The 19826-nt window shown below is 57.2% G+C and overlaps 1 protein-coding gene across 4 annotated transcripts in view; it reads right to left on the bottom strand.

Annotated features, from left to right (window-relative positions):
* Window positions 1–529: 529 nt before the first annotated feature.
* The window catches only part of RERE (arginine-glutamic acid dipeptide repeats), a 246800-nt gene continuing 227503 nt past the window's right edge, over window positions 530–19826 (bottom strand). For all 4 annotated transcript variants that reach the window (XM_056125470.1, XM_056125469.1, XM_056125472.1 and 1 more), the window contains 11 exons: window positions 9662–9824; window positions 8980–9072; window positions 8666–8865; window positions 7429–7590; window positions 7039–7152; window positions 5585–6906; window positions 5287–5509; window positions 4435–5155; window positions 3297–3443; window positions 2994–3174; window positions 530–2878 (listed from right to left, as the gene is read on the bottom strand). In XM_056125470.1, the coding sequence (XP_055981445.1) occupies window positions 2845–2878; window positions 2994–3174; window positions 3297–3443; window positions 4435–5155; window positions 5287–5509; window positions 5585–6906; window positions 7039–7152; window positions 7429–7590; window positions 8666–8865; window positions 8980–9072; window positions 9662–9824 (3360 nt within the window). In that variant the 3' untranslated portion in view covers window positions 530–2844. The remainder of the gene's footprint in view (window positions 2879–2993; window positions 3175–3296; window positions 3444–4434; window positions 5156–5286; window positions 5510–5584; window positions 6907–7038; window positions 7153–7428; window positions 7591–8665; window positions 8866–8979; window positions 9073–9661; window positions 9825–19826) is intronic.

Raw genomic sequence — 19826 nt, forward strand, 5'->3', positions numbered from 1 at the left:
TGGCCAGGTCTGGAGTAGCAGCAGGGCTGAGTGAATCAGCTCTCCATGGGCTCAGATATAAGGACCCTGAAGTTCCTTGGGTTTTTGTTGGGGGGCCACTCCCAGCAGTGAGGGGGCCTCTCTGGAGGTGTTTGGGGTGGGGGGCATGTGGTGCTGGCTGGCATGAAACAGTGTCCCCCACAAGTGCTGAGTGCGCAGCGCTGTAAGGCTGGGTTGGGTAGTAACCGAGTACTCTGGGCCGCTCTGATTTTGTGTCCTCCATACTCGCGGGACTCAGGTGTGGCTCAGGTGAGGCCCGAAGCTTTGGGAAACACTGCATGTAGCGGCTCAGCAGGGGCAGCAGGCCCACCCTATCAGGGCGACTCAGATCTCCCCGGGGCAGAGGAGCTACTGTCCATCCACTGGACACTGCCCCACAGGCTGAGTGAGGTGACTAGCAGGGTCTGGGATGCAGGGCAGGGACGCGCGCGGCGAGGGCTCGGGCATGCCTCCCGTCCCCCATGACACAGTCCACTGGATGACGCCCTGCTGTTGTAGTGTAGCTTAGTTTTATTTATGTCCACAAATATTTCAAAAAAATTACAAAATACTCAAATGGAGAGAACACAGAAGTCACGATTTTGGGGTGTCTACTCTGTTCACACTGTGTTATCTCATGGCAAACTACTCATATATATACATTTAGCTTCCAGATATATAGAAACGTAGCAAACCGGCATGTCCGCGCTGCTTGGCGGCGGCAGGCAGGGGAAGCTCAACCTGACGACATTGAACAAGGTACAAAACACAGGAAGGAGAACCAAGGGGACCCAAGGGCCGGCTTCAGGCACCGGGGGTGTGGTTGGCCAAGCGGTGGGTTTAAAGTGGAAGAATCTCATTGTTTCACCTTGGGAAAGGGGAGAAAACCCAAACGGAACGAGATAACGCCTTCAGACAGCTTTCAAGCAGACTTCCAAGCACTTCACTCTCTCTTCTTTGGAGAAATGGATGACAGAGGAGAAAAAGGTTTAAATGAACACGGGCGTGGTGTTGCCCGAAAGTAAGATCTGGGAGACGTGGGGGCGCCTGAGGGCAGGCGTCTTGGCCAGGGCCACAGTCTGGGGTGCAGAGCTCCCCACTCCCACTCACCCTGCTGGAACGGGCCTCCCAACAACAAAGGATTCATCTGAGCCTTGCCTCCCCTTTAAGGAGCTAAAGTTAAGGCAGAAATGGAATGAGAAAACGCAAGGAAAAAAACATAGAACATTTTTAACAGACACAATAATCCTCCATCTGTCCCAACTGAAACCAAACGGTTTGAACAGAACCGAAATGCCCCTGATACAGGCCTGGAGTCGGGAGCCAGATCCCAAGCCAAGCTGCTGCCTGCGGGTTCTGGGTCCAGGCGTGGCCTCCCCTCTGCCTCGGTGGCCCCGCTCTCTGGCCGCCACCCACAAGTGTCTTCTCATGGTCTGTTCCTGGACGTGCCCACATGCACACTGGCAGAAAGAGCCTGCCAGAGTCTGGAGAGGAGAGTGGGGGCATCCTGGAGAGGCGGGATGGAGAGGTGCCAGCGCCCCCAGAATAGTCTCACCCTCAGGCTCTGGCCAAAGTGCACGACGTCAGCCTCTCAGGCCGTGGGGCCCGATTCCGGCTTCCCCCTGCTGTTGCCTCCTGTTCCTCCTCCACGGGCTCTCCCGTATGACGTGGGCCCCCAGGCACAGCGCCTGCCCCTGCGCAGAACTCAGCAGCCCCAACAGGCCGGTCTAGGGGATCCCTCACTCCAAACCCCTCATCCAGAAGATGCCAATGGCGCGCGTCACAAGGGAACCTGGCGGTTCTTCCGGCAAGCAGAGACAGACAAGTGCCGAATCACTGCGGGGAATCGGCGCCTTCAACTTTCCAGGATGTCTATGAAACGACTGGAGTACTAACAAGTTAGGCAGCTCACTCAGAACAACCGAGTGTGCGTGCAGAGCGAGGGGAGGGACTCTGCCATCGGACACGCGATCCGCCCTGCGCTCTGGCTGACAGGGGCCACTGAGGCTGAGCGCGAGCTGGGACAGGCGGAAGGAAACCAAAGCAGCAAGTCAAAGAGTCTATGATATTGTCCCCTGCAGACCCTGGGATGCGCGCCTGCGACCTGACCTCATCCCAAGCTCTCGCCCGTTTGTGATTAGCAACGGCCACCTGTGCCCTTTAATTAAAGGGATAATTATATATAACTTTTATAAAAAATCAACTCTGTATTCTGTCAATAGCTGGTAGGAATTCACACTTAGTGACATGGCTGGGAAAAATAGATCAGAATAGTAGTTTGTGGAAGGAAAAAAAGGCTGTTCTAAAATTATTTATTTACAGACGTAAAAAGCCATGCTGCAGAACTTTCTCAAATTATGAAGATTTCCTACAATGTATTAAAATAAAAGATCTTTTAAAAATTATAGCTCTTGGATTCCAAACTCATATGTCATCTAGCTGCAAACCCTGCGGGTTTGGGAACACACCAAGCCGAGCTGCCTGCACGCACAGTGGGGAGCGTGGGCTGGATTCTAGCACCTACAAAGAACTCAAGAAGGAAAAGAAAACGAAAGCCGAACCCCAAGACTGCAGGAAGGTTTCCGAGTGTTCAGCCCCTCCCGGGACGAGCTGCCGGGGGACCGTCATGCAGGGAGACCGCGCCGTCTCCGACTCCTCTCTACAACGACACTAGTATGCTGAGACATTTTTAGTTGTGGGCTTTTAAATAGGTCAAGAAATCTCTTTAGAAGATACTCTTCGCTTTGCAGCTCCTCTCGTATGTAAAAAGTCCTGTTTCTCCCCCAGAACTGGGGCTTCCACAGCCGGCCTTAACAAATAAATAACTTAAAGCTGCTTGTCCCCTTCTTTCTTCAGTCGGCTGCAGAGAGTGAAGGAGAGCGCGCTCAGCCTCAGGTGTGGGCAGCCCCCCGCACCCCCGGCTCCCCAGCTGGGTGCTTCTGTGGGCTCCCGCGCAGGGGACCAGACAGCCTTACCTGTAATAATCCTCCTGGCTGGGGAGGTGGCCGCCGTGCATGTGGGGGTGTCCGTGCAGCCACTGCTGCTCCATGGCCAGTCTCTGCAGCTCGGCCGACTGGGCGTGCATGGCCTGGAGCTGGTGGGCCGCTGACATGGGTGGTGGGATGGCCCCGGGCAGGTCTCGAGGATAGGGGGTGCCTGGAACCCAAACAGCCTCCGCTGTGGAAAGGCCCCGACAGCCTGCCAGGGCGCTCCCGTGCTCCCACAGGAGGCAGAGTCCCCGGGAGGGGCTGCGGGTGCCAAGCAATGGCCGGACTTACCGAAAACTGGGTGACGCAGCATCTCGTGCTCATGGGGGGGCTGTCCCAGCAGAGGGTTGGGGAGGGTGCCGGGCGGGTATGGGAAGCGAGCCAGATGGGGGCCAGCGGTCAGGGGGTCGACCAGTGGGTGGACTGGGCCTGCAGAACCTGGGGAGAGAAGTGTCCAGATGCTGGTGGCGCTGGCCTCTGGCCCAGAAAGACCCGCTGCCCCCACATGACTCCAGAAAGCAGCCAAGAGGCAGGAGCGGCGCCCACCGGGTTCTGCCACTCCCGGGCTCCAGCTGGGGCTGCCCTTGCCGGCTCTTCTGACAGGCCCACACCCAACTGTGCTCAGGGCTTGCGAGACCATCCGGGGTGCCTGGGGTCGGCTGCGTGCGAGGCAAGCGCCCTCTCCGTGGCACTGTCACTCCCACTCCACCAGTGCTACCTGCACAACTGCTGAATGGGCCCCGCCAGCGCCTGGAGAGGCTGCTGCAGCGTCCCTGGCCCCCCAGGACTCGGCACTGCCTAGGAGGGGGCCCAGGGCAGCTTCTGCCCCTCCCTCTGCTCAGCCCACCACGGCTACTCTAGGGCAGGGCCCACTGTCTGCCCACCTCCCAGATGGGAAAGCAGCGGGCACCAGAGGGAAGCATAGCTAGAGGGTGCTGGTGGAGCCCTGGCTGGTTCAGGAGAAGCAGGTGGCGGCACCGTCATGTGGATCACCCCAGCTCCACGGCTTCCGGACACGCGCCCAGAGAATGTCAGGGCCAGGCCGGGCAGCCTCCCCCAACTTCCTGCTGGGGAGCTCCGCACAGGACGACTTCTGTGGGGAAGGCACCCCGTCTACTTGGGAGCACGGCAGTACTGACCCCTGCGAGCAGCCTGGGCCTTCCCTGGCCGGACGCGAGTCTTGAAGCCCTCAAGAAGCCAGCAGAGGCTGGACCCGGCCCTCTGGGGGATGGCTCCAGTTCTCAGCGACCGCAGACAGCCCTGGCTGCCCCCATGGGGCTTCCCCGAAGCTGTCACCAGAGGACCAGGCCACTTGCCCACAGGGCGGCCAAAGCACCAACGTGTGTGCCGGCCCCACAGAACAGACCCTGGGCACCAAACTCTCCCTGGGCCGATGCCCCCCGCCCCCCGCACGCAGCCGGGCGCCCACCTTGGTGGAGGGGGTCCTGCTGGTGGAGGTGGAGGTGGGAGTGGATGTGGGAGTGCTGGTGGTGGTGGGGCGTCACGTTGAACATCTGCAGGCGGGCCAGGGGGTCGCTGGTGAGCGAGGCCATGCGCTCGGCGTGGATGCGCTCGGCCGCCAGCCGCTCGGGGTAGCTCATCTCGGGCCGCAGCTGGGGGCCGGCCAGGGTCAGTCTCTCCCTCTCCAGGGGGTTCAGGCCCGGGTGGAAAGAGGCAAAAGGGTGGGGACCCGCGGTGGGGGGGATGGTGAGGGCACTGTGCCGGGCAAAGTGCTCCATGGGGTTGGTGGCAGGGTGCAGCGGGTCCAGCTCGGGCGGCTTCACCTCGAAGCCCGGCTTCATGCGCTCGCGGATCTCGCGCTCGCGGATCTCACGCTCGCGGATCTCGCGCTCCCGGAGCTCGCGCTCGCGGATTGTGGGGTCCACGTTGTAAAGGCCCGGCATGTGGTAGGCCAGCAGGGGGTCGGTGGGGTTGAGCGGCATGTAGAAGGGGTGGTTGCGGTTGGTGGGCGACATGACGTGGGGCCGGGCGTACTCGCTCAGAGTCCGGAGGGCAGGCGTGTCGGGCCCGATGTAGGGGGGCACGGCAGCGATGGTGGTTGGGGGGGGCTCGAAGGATGGCCGCATGTGGCCCGGTCCACTGAGCTGGGGGTCACTGAGGCGGCCCTCATGTGCCGAGCTGGATGCTTTCTGCAGAGGAGAGCCGCGTCAGGGGCAAGTGGCAGTCTGCCTGCAGAGGCCCCTCCCAAGCCCCGCCCGTTTCCCGCAGCTCCCTGAGTCCGTGGGAGGCCCTGGCAGAGCCCCCCAAGAGGGTCACTCACAGCTGCTCGCTCGGCCTCACGCTCCCGTTCCCGCTCGCGTTCGCGCTCCTTCTCCTTCTCCTTCTCGCGCTCACGTTCTTCCCGCGCCTTCTGCTCGGCCTCGCGCTTGGCCTTCTCGATGGCTTCTTCCCGCTTCTTGGCCAGCTTGGAGCCCGCCAGTGGCATGAAGTACAGGTCCGTGCGCGCGCACGAGTTGTAACCGCGGTCCAGGTGCTTGGAGAACCTGAGAGGGGCGTGCCTGTGAGGCCTCGGCCCGGCCCCCGCCCGGCCCGCCCTCACCCGAGTCCAGGGACAGTACCTGGCGGACTGGCTGGCGTGGCTCGGGGTGTCCACCACGGTGGGCTCGGGGGACGGGCTCCTCGGCGGGGGTGGGGGGCTCTCGGGCTCCTCTGCGTCATCCAGAGCCTCTTCTTTGATCTGGACGGTGGGGAGTGGGCAGGCTGCCCCCCCAGATGTGCTGCCCCCAGCAGACACCACCGCGGAGCAGGGGGGTTGGGTGGAGGGGCCAGGGCCCGCAGGTGGGGTGGAGGTCGAGGGGCAAGTTGGAGGAGTGATGGGAGGAGGCCCCCCGGGAACAAATGGGTGCTGAGTGAATGGCGGCTGCGGGGGCACCTGGTGGAGGCTGGCGGCAGCGGGGGGCAGGCTCTGGCTCTGGGTGAGCACGGGGGGCTGTGCGGGCGAGGACGGCAGTGGCTGGCTCTGCGGCATGAGCTGCAGTGGGGGCGGGTGCGCCGAGGGCGGGTGGTGCGTGGACAGCGAGCTCAGGGGCTTGAGCGCGGGTGGCGGCGGGAGGTTGGCGTTCATGGAGAAGGGGGATGGCCCCGCCAGGTGAGGTGGGTGCTTGTGGGCCTGCGGGGCGGGCAGCTGGGGGATGGGTGTGGTGGGGGGTGGCTTGATGTGCGGCATGGCCAAGGGGGCCGGGGGCAGGGGCTGCTCCCGGGGTGGCTGCTCCCGGGGCGGCTGCAGTGTGGCCTGGGGGGCGGGGGGCGGCAGGGAGGCGTGTGGGTGGGCGGCTGCCGGTGAGGCCTGAGGGGGGAGGCCGAAGGGCTGGGGGGGACCAGGGTGCTGCAGCAGGGCCCCCGCCTGTAGGCTGTGGGGGCCGGCCGGGCCCTGGCCATGCAGGGGCGGCTGCGGATGAGCCGGGCCGGAGCTCGGGCCGGCTGGGCCGCTCAAGGGCTGCAGGGGAGGGTGCGGGGAGGGCAGCCGCTGCGGGTGCAGGGCCGGCGTCTGCTGGAGGTGGGCGTGGGAAGCAGAAGGCGTGGGGGCCTGCAGCTGGCTGGGGGGCTGGGAGGCCGAGGGTGAGCCCTGTGGGGGGATGGCAGAGGTGGACGGCGTGGGCCCTGGCGTGGGGAGCTGCGGGGCGCCCAAGGGGGCAGTGGGAGGAGCCGGGCCAGCCCCACTGGGTGCCTGCAGGGCCGAGGGCTGGGCCTGTAGCATCTGCTGCTGCTGCGCCGAGGAGTCCGAGTCACTCTCGTTGTCCTGGGGGCTGGGGATGCTGGGGGACGTGCTGCGATTGTCCTGGTCGATGTCTTTGGGGTCGCTGCTGCCCTCATCGTTGACGCTGCGGCTGTCTGAGCTCTCGCCCTCACCCTCGGATGGTGAGTTGGGCCGGCTGATCTCCTAGGGCCGACAGGAAAGCTGGAGGCCCGGGGCGCCCTGCGCTGCCCGCCCGGAGGCCAGTCCCCACTCGAACCCCTGCGCCCCCTCTCTGCCGGGGCAGGAGCTGTCGGACATAGGCGCCTGGGAACTCACCTGGGTCTTTGTCTTCTTGGAGCTGGCCCTGTCCGCCTCCTCTGTGTCCGAGGCCACCTTCTCCCGCTGCCGCTTGGTGCTCTTCAGAGGGGACGAGGCCTCCTCCTTCACCTTCTGCAGAGGGAGGGCCACGGGGGTGAGCGCCTGCTCCGGGAGCAGGAAAGCTCTGGGGGGCCCAGTGTAGTCGGGATGGACCAAGAATCTGAAGATGGTCATCACTTGGCTTTGGGGGGAAAGTGATGTGCCCTTCCCCCTGCTGGGGCACACCTTAAAATGGAGGCGCCCTGAAGGCTGTGGTGGGAGCCTTGGGGAATTTCCTTTCTCTGGGCTCCAGACTAGGATCTGGTCTAAAGGCGGAGGCCAGGGCAATGCCAGGACCGGGCGCCTCACCTTGGCTGACTTCTTCACGGTCTCGGCTTTACTGTCGTTGCTGGAGGTGCTAGCGGCGCTGGGTGAGTTCCGGCCACTGGAGCGGATGTCCTCATTAACGGGCGAGGCCCGACCGTCAGGGCTGGCTGGCTGCTTCTTCCGACCACTGCGCAGTGTCGACATCTGCCCACCCAAGCCAGGACACGGTGAGACCGAACACCAGACCTCACAGGGGCTGCCTGAACCAGGCCCAGGGAACCCCCAACCCCAGTCTTATGGCACATGACAAGGGAGCGGGTCTGGGCCCAGGGGGGAAGAAAATGTTCTTCTGCTGTCTGACCTCCAGAGCACCCACAGCCAACCCCACTTACCCGGGCTCAGCCCACACTCTCCCTGCCCAGGCAATGCTCATCTGAGAGGGCGGACTGTGCCCACAGAAAAGCTGAACACGGCCAGTCCTGTAGCTCAGCTCCTAACCTGAGCACGGAGCAAAGCCACGATGCTTGGCAGAGATAAGAACATCCTAGCACCAGAGCAAGAACACCCAGGGCCTTGCTAGGAGACAGGTCAGAGGAAGGTGCCAATCCACCAGCCTCAACAGACCACCAGGGAGGCCAGTACTGGGGAGAGACCCTGGTGGTGTCCTTCTCACTGGCTCCCCAAGACTCCGATGCAGCCCTGACCTGGAAGCCAAATCTCCCCAGGAGAGACCAGCAGTGGAAAAGCGAACCTCAACATTTCCCAAAGTGGAAGACGGAGATTAAAGCTTTGCACACAGGTGACCAGGTTCAATCCCTGGCACTATATATGATCCACCGAGCCCTGCCAGGAGTGGTCCCTGAGCACAGTCAGGTGTGACCCAAAAAAGGATCAGAAAATTTCCCAAATAGACCAAATGCTGAAAAAGAGTCAGCCACTGGGCCACAGCGGAAACAAGTCCCAATGCGGCGACTGGGTGACTCAGCATGGGTCAGGGGAGGCCCAAAGGCTGAGTGCCTGCACAGGAGTGACATGGTGTGGCTGGTGCCGTAGACCCAGGGGGCATCTGTGGTACCAGGGACTGGACCCTGTCAGTGGTATACAAGGCCAAGATTGATCCTGGTATGGGAGGGCCTCCTGAGCACCAAGCCAGGCGCAGCACTGCTGGTTGTGGCTCACCCCCTGCACCCCAAACCCCAGAAGGTACCCTTTATTGGTGCCTGAGGAAGAGACACGGTTGAGCCAGCACACAGGCCTGTTGCTCTCCCGTGGGACTCACCGAGCCGCGACTCCGCCGCGTCCTCATGCTATGCTTCCCACTGAGCCCGTCATCTTCCTCTTTGACGGGTTTGAACATAAATGGTGGGGGGTCCACGGGCTTCTCAATGGGGGGGAGCTCGCCGTACTTCTTGAAGTGGATGCGGCAGTCTGTGCAGAGCAGGATGTTCTCCCGGCCGCCGTGGTGCCAGTCTTTGGAAGCTGTGCAAAACCAAGGCAGCAGAGGGTCGTTAGCCCGGTTCCCAGGTCTCTCTGCCTGCCTCATGCAGGGCTCCACGACACATGGCCCCTGGCACCCCTCCCGGAGCCACTTACTGGTCGTGAAGCAGTGGCGGCAGGCGTACCCCTTCAGCTCCTGCTCGCTGTCCTCACTGTCAAAGTCATCCTCGCTGGCAGAGCTCAGGTCCACTGGGTGGAGAAGACAGTATCATGCTGGGCCAAGACCAGGGTCTCTTGTGACCTCTGGGCTGCCCGGGTGAGGAGGGACAGTGGCCATGACTGACAGTGTGTATTGGTGGTGGTGGTTGTGGTGGGGCGGAGAGGCCAAGTGTGAGGCGGGTTACTATGGAAACGCAAGTATGCTGAGCACTCCCAGCCACTAGGGGGCAAAGAGTCCCTATTCGCAGCCGAAGAACCTCTCAAAGCAACTGTTTGGTAATTGGGGGCTTGGCTACCCCTGGCAGAGGCCCGAAATAAGCGGGGGTGGGCTGCATGCAAGGCAAGCGTCTTAACCCCTGTATCATCTCTCTAGCCCGAGACCTTATTAAAACTTAAAATCGGGCTTGGCCTATGGCTTAGTGGGAGCACGACTGGCTTGGTGCCAGCACAGGGTCCTTGCCACCACCAGGAAGTGACCCCCACCATGACATCAACAGAGGCTCATCTGCACAGCTCTCCCAATGAATCCCAAGTCAGTGTGACCTCTGGGCAGTGCTGCCCACTGAGAGGCACCCCTTGAGCCCTGGCGGGCACCTAGCCGACGAGGATCCCCACTCACAGAATTCACTGGAGGGAGGCCTGGAGGGTGTGTTGACCGGTGTGGACGCAGTGCGAGTTTTAATTCTCCTGAACACAGCCTGCCGGCGGTGCCTGCGATGAGCCCGGGAGCTGGCGGCCTCGGGGGTTTTCTTCCAATAGTAATAGAAGGTGATGAGCTCGCCCTGCAGGAGAGAGGGCACGTGAAGGGAGTGCACCGGGGTCATCACTGCTGCAGAGGTCAGACACTCATTCCACAGGGACCCGTTTGACTTTTCTCCTCAGAGCCAGACTGCGTTGTCTCAAACACAATCAACAGGAAGGAAAACCGCCCTCAGCAGGGCATACACACCCATGTGCACGAGACGTTTCCCTCCCAGCAGCCCAGAGAAACCCTACAGGCTGACCAGAAATGCCTGGCCAGTGTGGCTTTTCCAGAAACCGCCACCACGGACCGGGGAGGGGCCAGGTGGAAGGTGGGAAAGGCAGCGCTGGCCTAACAGCCTGACCAAACCACAGCAGCTCAACAACGACACGCAGAAAACCACCACTGTCTTGGAACCGAAACGACTCATGTCACAAGGTGAGCTGCTCATTTTTAGGGTCCAGCACAGGGAGGCAAGGTGCCCACAGCCAAGAAGACACAAAACCAGATGAGACAGACAAGCAGGGTGCTCTCTGCCTCCATCTGCCCCAGGACCCTGGTCGATAAAAGACAGAATCCTTCAAACACTCCAAGGTAGAGAGAGCCTCGTGAAAATTTTAACTACCTACTATGGCAGTTAGGTGCCCAACTCAACCGGTCTCTGATCAGATTAACACGTATGAGCCAAGTTAGCTAACATGCAGACTACCATATTCTGAGGAAGCACCTTGGGGAATCCACCTTGTGGAACCCCAAGGTGGGAGCACTTGTCCAGAGCACCCAACAGCCTCCCAACGGTTCACGGTCAGGTGACTGGGTGCCAAAAATGAGAGAAGCAAAGATTCTAATTGGCCAGGCCAGACGAGAAGTTCAAGGGAGAAGGCGCTTGCCTCGCATGTGGCTGTACCATCTCAACCTTGGTTCTTATCTGGTACCTGCATCTGGTCTCCAGGAGAGATCCCGGAGCCCGGACTAGACCAGGTGTGCCCTGTAAACCAAAAATCCAATAAAGAGACTCTGACAGACAAAGCAGCTTAGATGCTACACAACCGATGAAGAGGACAATGGTTTCTCAGTTGCCGATTCGACTCACATGAAGGTTCTGGTGCAGAAAGCTGGCATTCCCACTCCTCCCCGAGCTGCCTGGGCCTCACAGCCACTGCCTATGCCACCAAACCTTGTGACCCACAGGAGCACACGCTGAGGGGCCATGCTCCATCAAACACCCCCAGCAATGACAGCCTTTGGACACGTGTCATGTAAGTTGGCACTGAAGTGGGCAGTTCTTAGCAATGGTCTGCTGGGTAGATACTGCCCATGCGGAGTCTGTGGCCCTCAGAGTGGGACCAACGTCCCGGCTCAGGATGGCACTTGCGGTTAGACACTCCATGGGCGCATCAAGGAAGAACGACTACGTGACCCCTCTGGCCCCGACGATGCCTGACCCAGGTCACAGAGCCAGGCTAAGAGTGGCGGAACTACCCAGTGGTGTCTGACTGGCCCGCCCGCCCCACAAGGGGCTAGGAATACGGGCTGGCACTGTCCCTTCTGGAGACAGGAGCACCTTCAGCCCCAAAGGTGAGCTCTGGGATGCTCCGACGTGGAACAGCGTGCCGGCCCACTCACACGCCAGCCACCAAGGCAAAAACAGGGACACACTGGCAACGGCACACACGGATCTCAAACGCATCTCTTTGCAATAAGATAGCCAGGCACAAAGGGAGACACACTGCTTGATTCCATTTGAGAAAAGAAGGCTCTATAATCACAAAAAGGATAATCAATGGTTGCCTGGAGCCCGGGAGGGGGAAAGGAGGGGAGGACGGTGTGTGTAAAGAAGACCCCTCTTGGGGTGAACGGAACATTCTATTAATTGATTTGTGCTGTCGTTTATGCAGATATACAGAAATTCAAAAGACGCGTTTTGGTGATGTCTACGGTATGCATGGCACTTAAACATCAATAAAGTAAATGGGGGAAACAACAACAAATCCAGGCCAGGTTTTATGAGCTGCCTCTCAGCCCCTGGAAGGCCTTCGGAGGGAGCACATCTAGGAGGATTAGAGCAGCGTGTTGGGGACTGCACGGGTGGCTAGGTCTGGAGACAAACAAAGGAACATGGCAGGGAAAGCTCTGGGTCTACAAACAGGGAGGGAGCCTGCTCCAGGCCTCGCCAGGAAAGAGTCAATGGCACTGGAATCAAACATGCAGAGAGTGTGCGGCAGAGACCCGTTGCACATAAATTCAGGGAACAAAAGCGGTTGCAGAAATCAATAGCTTACTGAAACATTAACACAGGCAATCATTGATCAAAAGGCAGCTCCACAAAGGCAGCCTTGCAAATGAGCTGGAGCTTTTGCTTGCAAGCAAACACAGAGGTATAAATGTTGCCGACACGAAGGCCCATAATGATCATTTTGTTCCCCGGGCTCTCACCTCATCTCACAACAAGACCTCACAGTCAACACACCTCCTTTTTGAGGCGCTGTAATTGCACACAGCACGGCAGCATGACACACCACAATGGGTTTGTATCTGGGTGAGAAGCAGGGGCAGAGTCCTTTCCCCGTGCTGGCATGCAGGGCAGCAGCTCCTTTCTTTTTGGTCTGGGGTGACACCCAGAGATGCACAGGGGACCATCTAGGATGCCGAGGACTGAACCCAGGTCGGCTGCAGGCAAGGCAAGTGCCCTCCCCGCTGCCCTGTGGCTCAGATCCCAGGGCCGCTGCTCTTGCCAAGACACATGCTCAGGCTCACTGGGCCCGTCAGCAGACACGCTCACTCCCTAGCCCGCAGTCATCCCCAACAGCCACCCGTACAGCCACTGGTGAACAGCGCTGCTCCCCGGCTCAGCTCCCGATCCAAGGAAGCCGCCCGCCCCTCCCAGCCAGAGTTCAAGGCCTCAGCACTGGGTCTGGGCCTCTTGGGTTTCCCGTCAGCAGAGAAGCACAGGGTGGCAGAGCCGCGCCAAACAAGAGCAAGATGGACGGATTCCTGGTTGCCAGGGCAGAGCTCTATCTGGATAACATAACATGGGCTGGAAGGCGAGAGGACAATGGACAGGAAAGAGGGTAAGGGTGACAAAGGCAACAGGACACGAGTGAACTGCAGGTCACTTGGTTTCATCAGAAGGAATGGCTCCGTTTCTCAGCAACTACAACAGCTCCTGCCGTTCTGTCTGGGCTAAAGCAAAACCGAATGGGGTCTCCTCCGGTCACTTGGTCCCACCAACTCCCTTTTTCCAAGCTGCCTCAGGGATGCCAAGGAGAGTTCTGCTGGCACAGCCAGCTGACGGAGGAGAGAAGAGATCTAAATCTTGGGGGTGAACTCTGGTTTGGTTTTTGGTTTATGGGCCATATCTGACCATAGTGGTGTTGGGGTTGAACTGGGGTTGGCACCTTCACCCATGCACTGTCTCTCTCCAACCCCCAAGCCTGGGTTTTCAGGGCGCCCATTCCCAGGGGGGCAGTTCTAAGGAGATGGCTAAGAAACAAGGCTTCCTTGGCGGGAGGAGCAGGAAGGAGACCGGGACAGCTGTTTCTCAGGCTTTGTTCCCCAACAGTGGTCCAGGTTGCCAGGAGATGTGATCTGAGTAGGGGGGCATCCCGGGAAACTTGCAGGGGCCACTGTCCACTGACAGTTTGAGCTGTAGAACTTTGCTTTTGCGGCTGAGCTGGGCGCAGAATTAGGCCATGTTTTGAAACAAAACAAGACAAAATGAAGCTTGCTCAGGGGAGAGCCCCCAGCTGACCCAGAGCAGCCATGCCGACAGAGCTTTGCCCAGCAGGCAACCGGTGGTCTTCCAGCAGTGCCCTCCCGGGCCTCTTCCGTTAACAGAAGCCCATAATCCCTCAAGGCGCCCCAAAACTCAGCGAGCTCTGCTGCTAATCGCTGAACACTCTGTGGCCTCGGCATATCTGAAGAGCACCCAGCCGACCCAGTCTTGCCGGACTGAACTGGCCACCAAGAGGGGGCCCCCAAGGGCACAGGCAGCTTCCAGCCAACGGGACGCCCTCTGGCCATGCGGATTCCAGGCCAAGGCAGCCAATGCGAGCCAACCCCTACACTGCCATGCTGAAGAGTGCCTGTTTAGATGAGGTGGAAGCTCTTCTGTATTATTTCCAGCTAGAAACATCTCTTTCAAGAAATGGCATCACAGGTGTTCAAAATTGTGTGACAGGAGATCCAATGGCATGGCCGTCCTGAGCCTCCCACGCGATGGCCACCTTCCTCAGCTCATTAAAAACCTGTCAATGGGTTTTTCCCCTCTAAAAAAGTCCATGTTTTCTCTTGAACACATCTTTCTCTCTCTTCCCCTTCACATTTCTCTAAATTTCTTTTAATAAAAACTTATTTTAAAAATAAGTCTTTAAAGGGGCTGGAGCAATAGCACAGCAGGTAGGGTGTTTGCCTTGCACGCAGCTGATCCAGGTTCGATTCCCAGCATCCTGTATCATTCCCCAAGCACCACCAGGAGTGATTCCTGTGTATCGCCAGGTGTGACCCCCCCCCAAAAAAAAGCAAAGAAAATAAGTCTTTAAAAATTTAAATGACACATCAAACAGAAGACTCTTCAACTAGCCAAAAAGGACACCAATTGGGGCTGGAGCGACAGCACAGGAGGTAGGGCATTTGCCTTGCATGCAGCCAACCTGGGTTCGATTCTCAGCATTCCATATGGTCCCCCAAGCACTGGTAGGAGTAATTCCTGAGTGCATGAGCCAGGAGTAACCCACTGTGCATTGCCGGGTGTGACCCGCCCCCCCCCAAAAAAACCATTTTTTTAAAAAAGGAGATTTGGAAAATCCTGTGCAAACAGAGACTGGGTGGCCAGCACAGAGCGGGAAGTCCGGGGAAGCCCAGGGGGACCCGCCTCTGCGAGGGCGCTGCAGGTCTGCTTCTGCCACGCTGCTTATTTCAAGAGAACGACTGGAGCTAGAGAGGAAGTACGGAGCGATGACACTTGCCTTAGTGGCCAACCCCAGTCCGACTGCTGGTACCACATATGGTCCCAGACTCACATTAGGCATCATCCCTGAGCACAGAACCAGGAGTGACTCCTCAGCACCACCAGGCAAGACCACCCCCCTCAAAAAAAAAAAAAGTTTCAACATTTTAAAATTTAACGCCTGCATCAGGAATCCCATTTATTGATGGAGATGCCAAAACCCTGAGAACTGAATGGCTCGAACCAGAGCTCTTTTCTATACTGAATATTCTCTTATTTCCTTTGCTGAGTTCAGCAACGGGGCAGGCGGGGCCTAACCGCCCGTGGTTCTATCACGGCATCACCTTTCCGAGTGCTTTCCAATTCCTGGAACAAAACCACAATTCGACAGGAAAACAGAAAGCCGTAAAACTGTTAAAGCCACCATTCTCCATCTCGTAAACATTTCTCTATTTATTGGCCTTTCATTACGGGCGCAATCTCATTATCCCCGCACAGTATCAAAGTGACATCCTTCAGGGTCACCCTATAAAATATACATTGGCAATGTAACATTTAATGACAGGAAGGGAACAAAAGATGAAGGATGAGAGAGGGTGGCAGGCAGCGGGATGCTTTAAAGGGATCATCAGTTATATCTGCGCATTTCCCCAGGTGATAATTGAATGACAGGGGCTGGAGGGAAATCCATTTTGAACTCAGAGAGGATAGTTAGGAGAAAAATGTTTTTGTATTGGAAGCATGTAATGACTGCCAGGAAATGAGAACCGCGACTCGAGCAACATCGCTTCTTGTAGTTTATGGCTTTTATGGACGCACAGCAAATTGTCAAGTACAATCCATTTCTGCCAGTTCAATTTTTAAAATAAAGACCTCCTCATTACCAGGAGGAGAAAGGAGTATTTAATTCTGTCATCATATCCCACTTGTTTAATACCAGGAGATGCACAGATTTCCTCTTCAGAGCACAACCAAGACAATACCTCTCCCTCCTTCGGTGTGGAATGTGCCATCTTAGCTCCAATTCAGGATTCAACCTACTGCAAAACCCGAGGGAAAAATCCAGATAGGCTTGGGAACCAAATTTACATTTATCCATGCTCTTGTCATGACCAAATGACAAGAAATCATTTAAATATTTAAATAAGTAAAATGCAAATTAGCACAAAAGAAGTCCAAGAAGGGTAAGGGACCATAGCTGTATTCATACACACCAAAACATCTCTCAGAAGGCCTGGGCACAAGGCAGCGGCACACTCCCCAGCGGGGCTGGGGTGGAGCGGGCAGGAAGCAGAAAGGAAGAGGACCCTTGGATGCACAAACAGTGGCTGACAAACCAGGGAAGACCACGCTGGTTCCTCCTGCCACAGACCACGGCTCTGTGGCCCGGGTTTCGAGGAGACTGTGCTGGGCTGTTCACAGGGCAGCCACACGGCTTTATGGTGCCAGGTGCAAAGAGTCTGTGGATTCTATAACTGCAGCTGGTGCAAAGGGTGCGCTAGGGCTTAGCACCAGGAGGGCTGGGGAACCAGGATAGGGTACCAGGCTGGTGGTAGGGTCCCTGAGTGGCTGGGGAGCCTGGGACAACTCAACACTGACCTGTCTGTCCACTGAAGAAGCCCCGCCCCAGGCAAGTCTCCACCCCCATGGGCATTTAGGGAGATCGTGCTGCCACCCAGGGCAGAGACAAGCACTTCTTTGGCCACCAGACACCCGCCTTGGCAAGGAAAGCAGGACAGATGTAGATCTGTGAGGCAGGAAGAACTTCCAAGGCTGAAGGGCTCCCCTTCACCCCGCCCACACACCACACTACTCATGATTCCGTCAACATCCTGGAGCTAACGTCACGACACCATGCCACCATCCGAGGTGACCTTGCCCCCATGGAGGTGTGGCAGCACATCAAATTGCTTCCAGGGTATCCAACACCCACCCCCAGTTCTGGCTGAGATTGATCTGAGACAGTAATGTGTTCCGGGGTTGCTCTCAGCATGATCCATGTGCAGTGAGATGTGGACATGCTTGGTGCCCAACAAAAGCTCCCAAAGGAGGGACATAGATGAGTGAGCTCTGCATTTGGGGGTGAATGGCTGAGACCTCTCGCAGCAGTGTTTTGGGGAACTGTGTGGTGCCGGAGATCATATCTGGGCTTCTGAGCATTGTCTCCCCAGCCCAAGAGTTCTGCATGCTTATCACTCAAACCGGGGAGTCCACAAACACTAAGAAATCAACTTTATAAATTCAAGAGTTTTAAAAGAGTAAGGGTTTCCAGTTGCAGAAAGCCTCAGTAACTGGCCTTTATCCAAGATCTTACTTCTCCAGCTAAAGGGGAAGTTTCTCTGTAGGCTTGAGTCTGAGGGGCCCCATTCTGCACCCAGAGCCGTGAGGACACAACGGCCCTGGGAAAGTGTCTATAAACCTGCCAGGTCCTCCGCAGCTCCTGTTTCACTGCGGGCAGGCAATGGGCAGCTTGCCGAGGAGTCACCTCTCCTAGGCTCCATCATTTGGCGCCTCTTCCTGGGGACACTGGCTGACAGGTGTGGCCTGGAATCTCCTCTCTCCCAACTGCACTGGAAATGACCGGGCCCACAGGGATGTCTGTGCCAGATCAGGACGGGAATTGTGCGCTGAGAAAGAGGCAGGCTAAAGAGCCATCCATGTTCAGAAAGATCAACGGTTCCTTCCATCTTCGAAAGAAAAAATGTGGCGGGCCTGAGAGACAATAGTGCGGCAGGGCACTTGCCCTGAAGCGGCTGACCTGGGTTCAATCCCCAGCACCACATATGATGCCCTGAGCTGCACCAGGAATGAGCCCTGAGGTCAGAGCCAGGAATAAAACCTGAGCACTGCGGGGTATGATTCAACACCTCTGCCCCCAAAATCTGGAAACTTCTCAGAAGCTTTTTCAAATAGAGGAAAATGAGTGGAAGGAAAATTAGCAACAAGGATCAAAACTCTTCAAGATTAAGTGTTTCCATAGGTGTGCCACAGTGAAAAATAAACCAAGAAACAGAAACAAATCCTCCAACTTAGAGGAACTCTTGGAAACACGAATATCTTCCCTGTTCCCAGGTTTGGGGACTCTGAACAGCACTGGGAACCCACTGGCCCCAAGCTTCCCATCTGGGGATCTTGTCAGGAACCTCACGGACGATGGCTGGCCACCGGAAGGGGTGGGAGAATTCCAAGGGCTGTAGCACCTGGGTTCAACCCTCATTCCCAATCTCCAACACAGCACAGTTCCCCACGCACTGCTGGGAGCAATCCCCAACCAAGAGGCCAAAAGTGGCCCCTGGGCACCACCAGAGTGAGTGACCCCAGCTGCCAAACACAAAGTAAGCTGTCTAGAAAGCCACATCGGCTCACCAGCACGCCAACTGAAATCACAGCTTCCCTCTTCTGAGCTGGGTGTCTGCTCTTCTCTTGCAGTAAGAAAGTTCTGGTTGTGCCTTCGGTGCATTTAAGAAGGCATCTCTAGTTAAACCTTGTCTAGGGGTTGGTGGAGACACAAGCTGAAAGTGCAAAGGCAGGAAAAATGTGCTCTGTGTTTCTGAGCGCTGAGCTCACACAGGCCTTCTGGGGCAGTGCCCCGGGGCTCTGCTCTGGGTCTCACTGTGTTGCGAGATTCCGGAGACCAAACCCAACCCAAAGACGGGCAACAGGGTGATGACGGTGACAGTGACCTCTGTGCCCACCCAGGGGCCAAAGTGACAGCAGAGCGGGGAGGGCACTTGCCTTGCATGCGGCCAATCCAGGTTTGATCCCCAGCATCCCATATGGTTCCCCGAGCTCGCCAGGAGTAATTCCTGAGTGCAGACCAGGAGGAAGCCCTGAGCATTGTTGGGTGCGGCCCTGAACCAAACCAAACCAAACAAAGGAAGAACATGGTGGCACCCAAAGGTCCTTCCACATGGATTAGAAAATCCACCTGGGTGTAGTCTTGGGCAGGGCCACGTGTGTGTGTGTGGGGGACAATGAAGCATCACTTGCTGACTGCTCAGCCTTCTTCCGCACTGGCTCCTCTGATCCCGACAGTTCCGAAGGCCAGGCTGCAATTCCCTGGTCTTGGCCACAGAACATGCCTGTGGGCACAGTAGGTGCCCAGCCACTGGCCGTGCAACCTCGCATCCTCCAGACCTACTTCTTCCATTGGAAAATGGGAGAACCATCACCACCCGACTCATTAGTTGTGAAATTAAGAGCTGACACTTAGAAAGACACACACAGTCCAGTGCTCGGTGTATTGCAGATACCAAGTGGGGGGGGGGGTTTCTTTTGGCACTCATAACACTAAAACACCAAAAGGTCGCAGTGGTGGAGGCTGAATGCAGCCCGACTGGAAAATAACTGCGTCACCATCACAATGACACACAAAGAGAATGCAAACGAACCCAGTATTTTTAGAAATAGCCAAACATTAAGTATTTTTAAAATTCTGACTCAAAACAGAAATGAGTGAGAAAATAGGGGGGAAGAGTACAATTATATTTAAGGAGAAACAAATCTCTCTGACAGGTCCAAACGTTTATCCTGGCCCTTGAACTGTCTGCGCGCTGGCCCCTGGGAGTTACAGACACATCAAGCTATGTTGATGCTAGGATGTCACCCATGTACCTAAGATCAATGGTCATCATGGGGTTGGAGAGAAAGCACACCGGTAAAGTGCTTGCCTGCAGCCAACCTGGGTTTGATCCCTGGCACCACACATGGTCTCCTGGGCCCATCAAGAATAATTCCTGAATGCCAAGCCAGAAATAAGTCCTGAGTTCTGTGTGGCCCCAAACAAACAAAAAACCAACTCCCCCGCCACCACAAAAAAAATCAAGCGGGTTTTTCTCTTCACAGCACCTGATGCTTTAAATGACTTCTCATCTGCACCCACTAACTTTTGGGGGATCATACCTCTGGTGCTCAGGGCTTACTCCTGACTCTGCTCTCATGGATCAGCCCTGGCAAGGTTCAGAGAACCATATGGAGTGCTGGGGATTGAACTCATGCTGGCCATGTGCAAGGGAAGTGCTTTACTTGCTGACCTATCTCTCCGGCCCCACACCTAGTAGCTTACAATAAGCACAAACCAAAATGCAGTGAGGT

Source organism: Sorex fumeus, unplaced genomic scaffold (assembly GCF_029834395.1).
Source record: "Sorex fumeus unplaced genomic scaffold, SorFum_2.1 ptg000054l, whole genome shotgun sequence".
NCBI lineage: Eukaryota > Metazoa > Chordata > Mammalia > Eulipotyphla > Soricidae > Sorex > Sorex fumeus.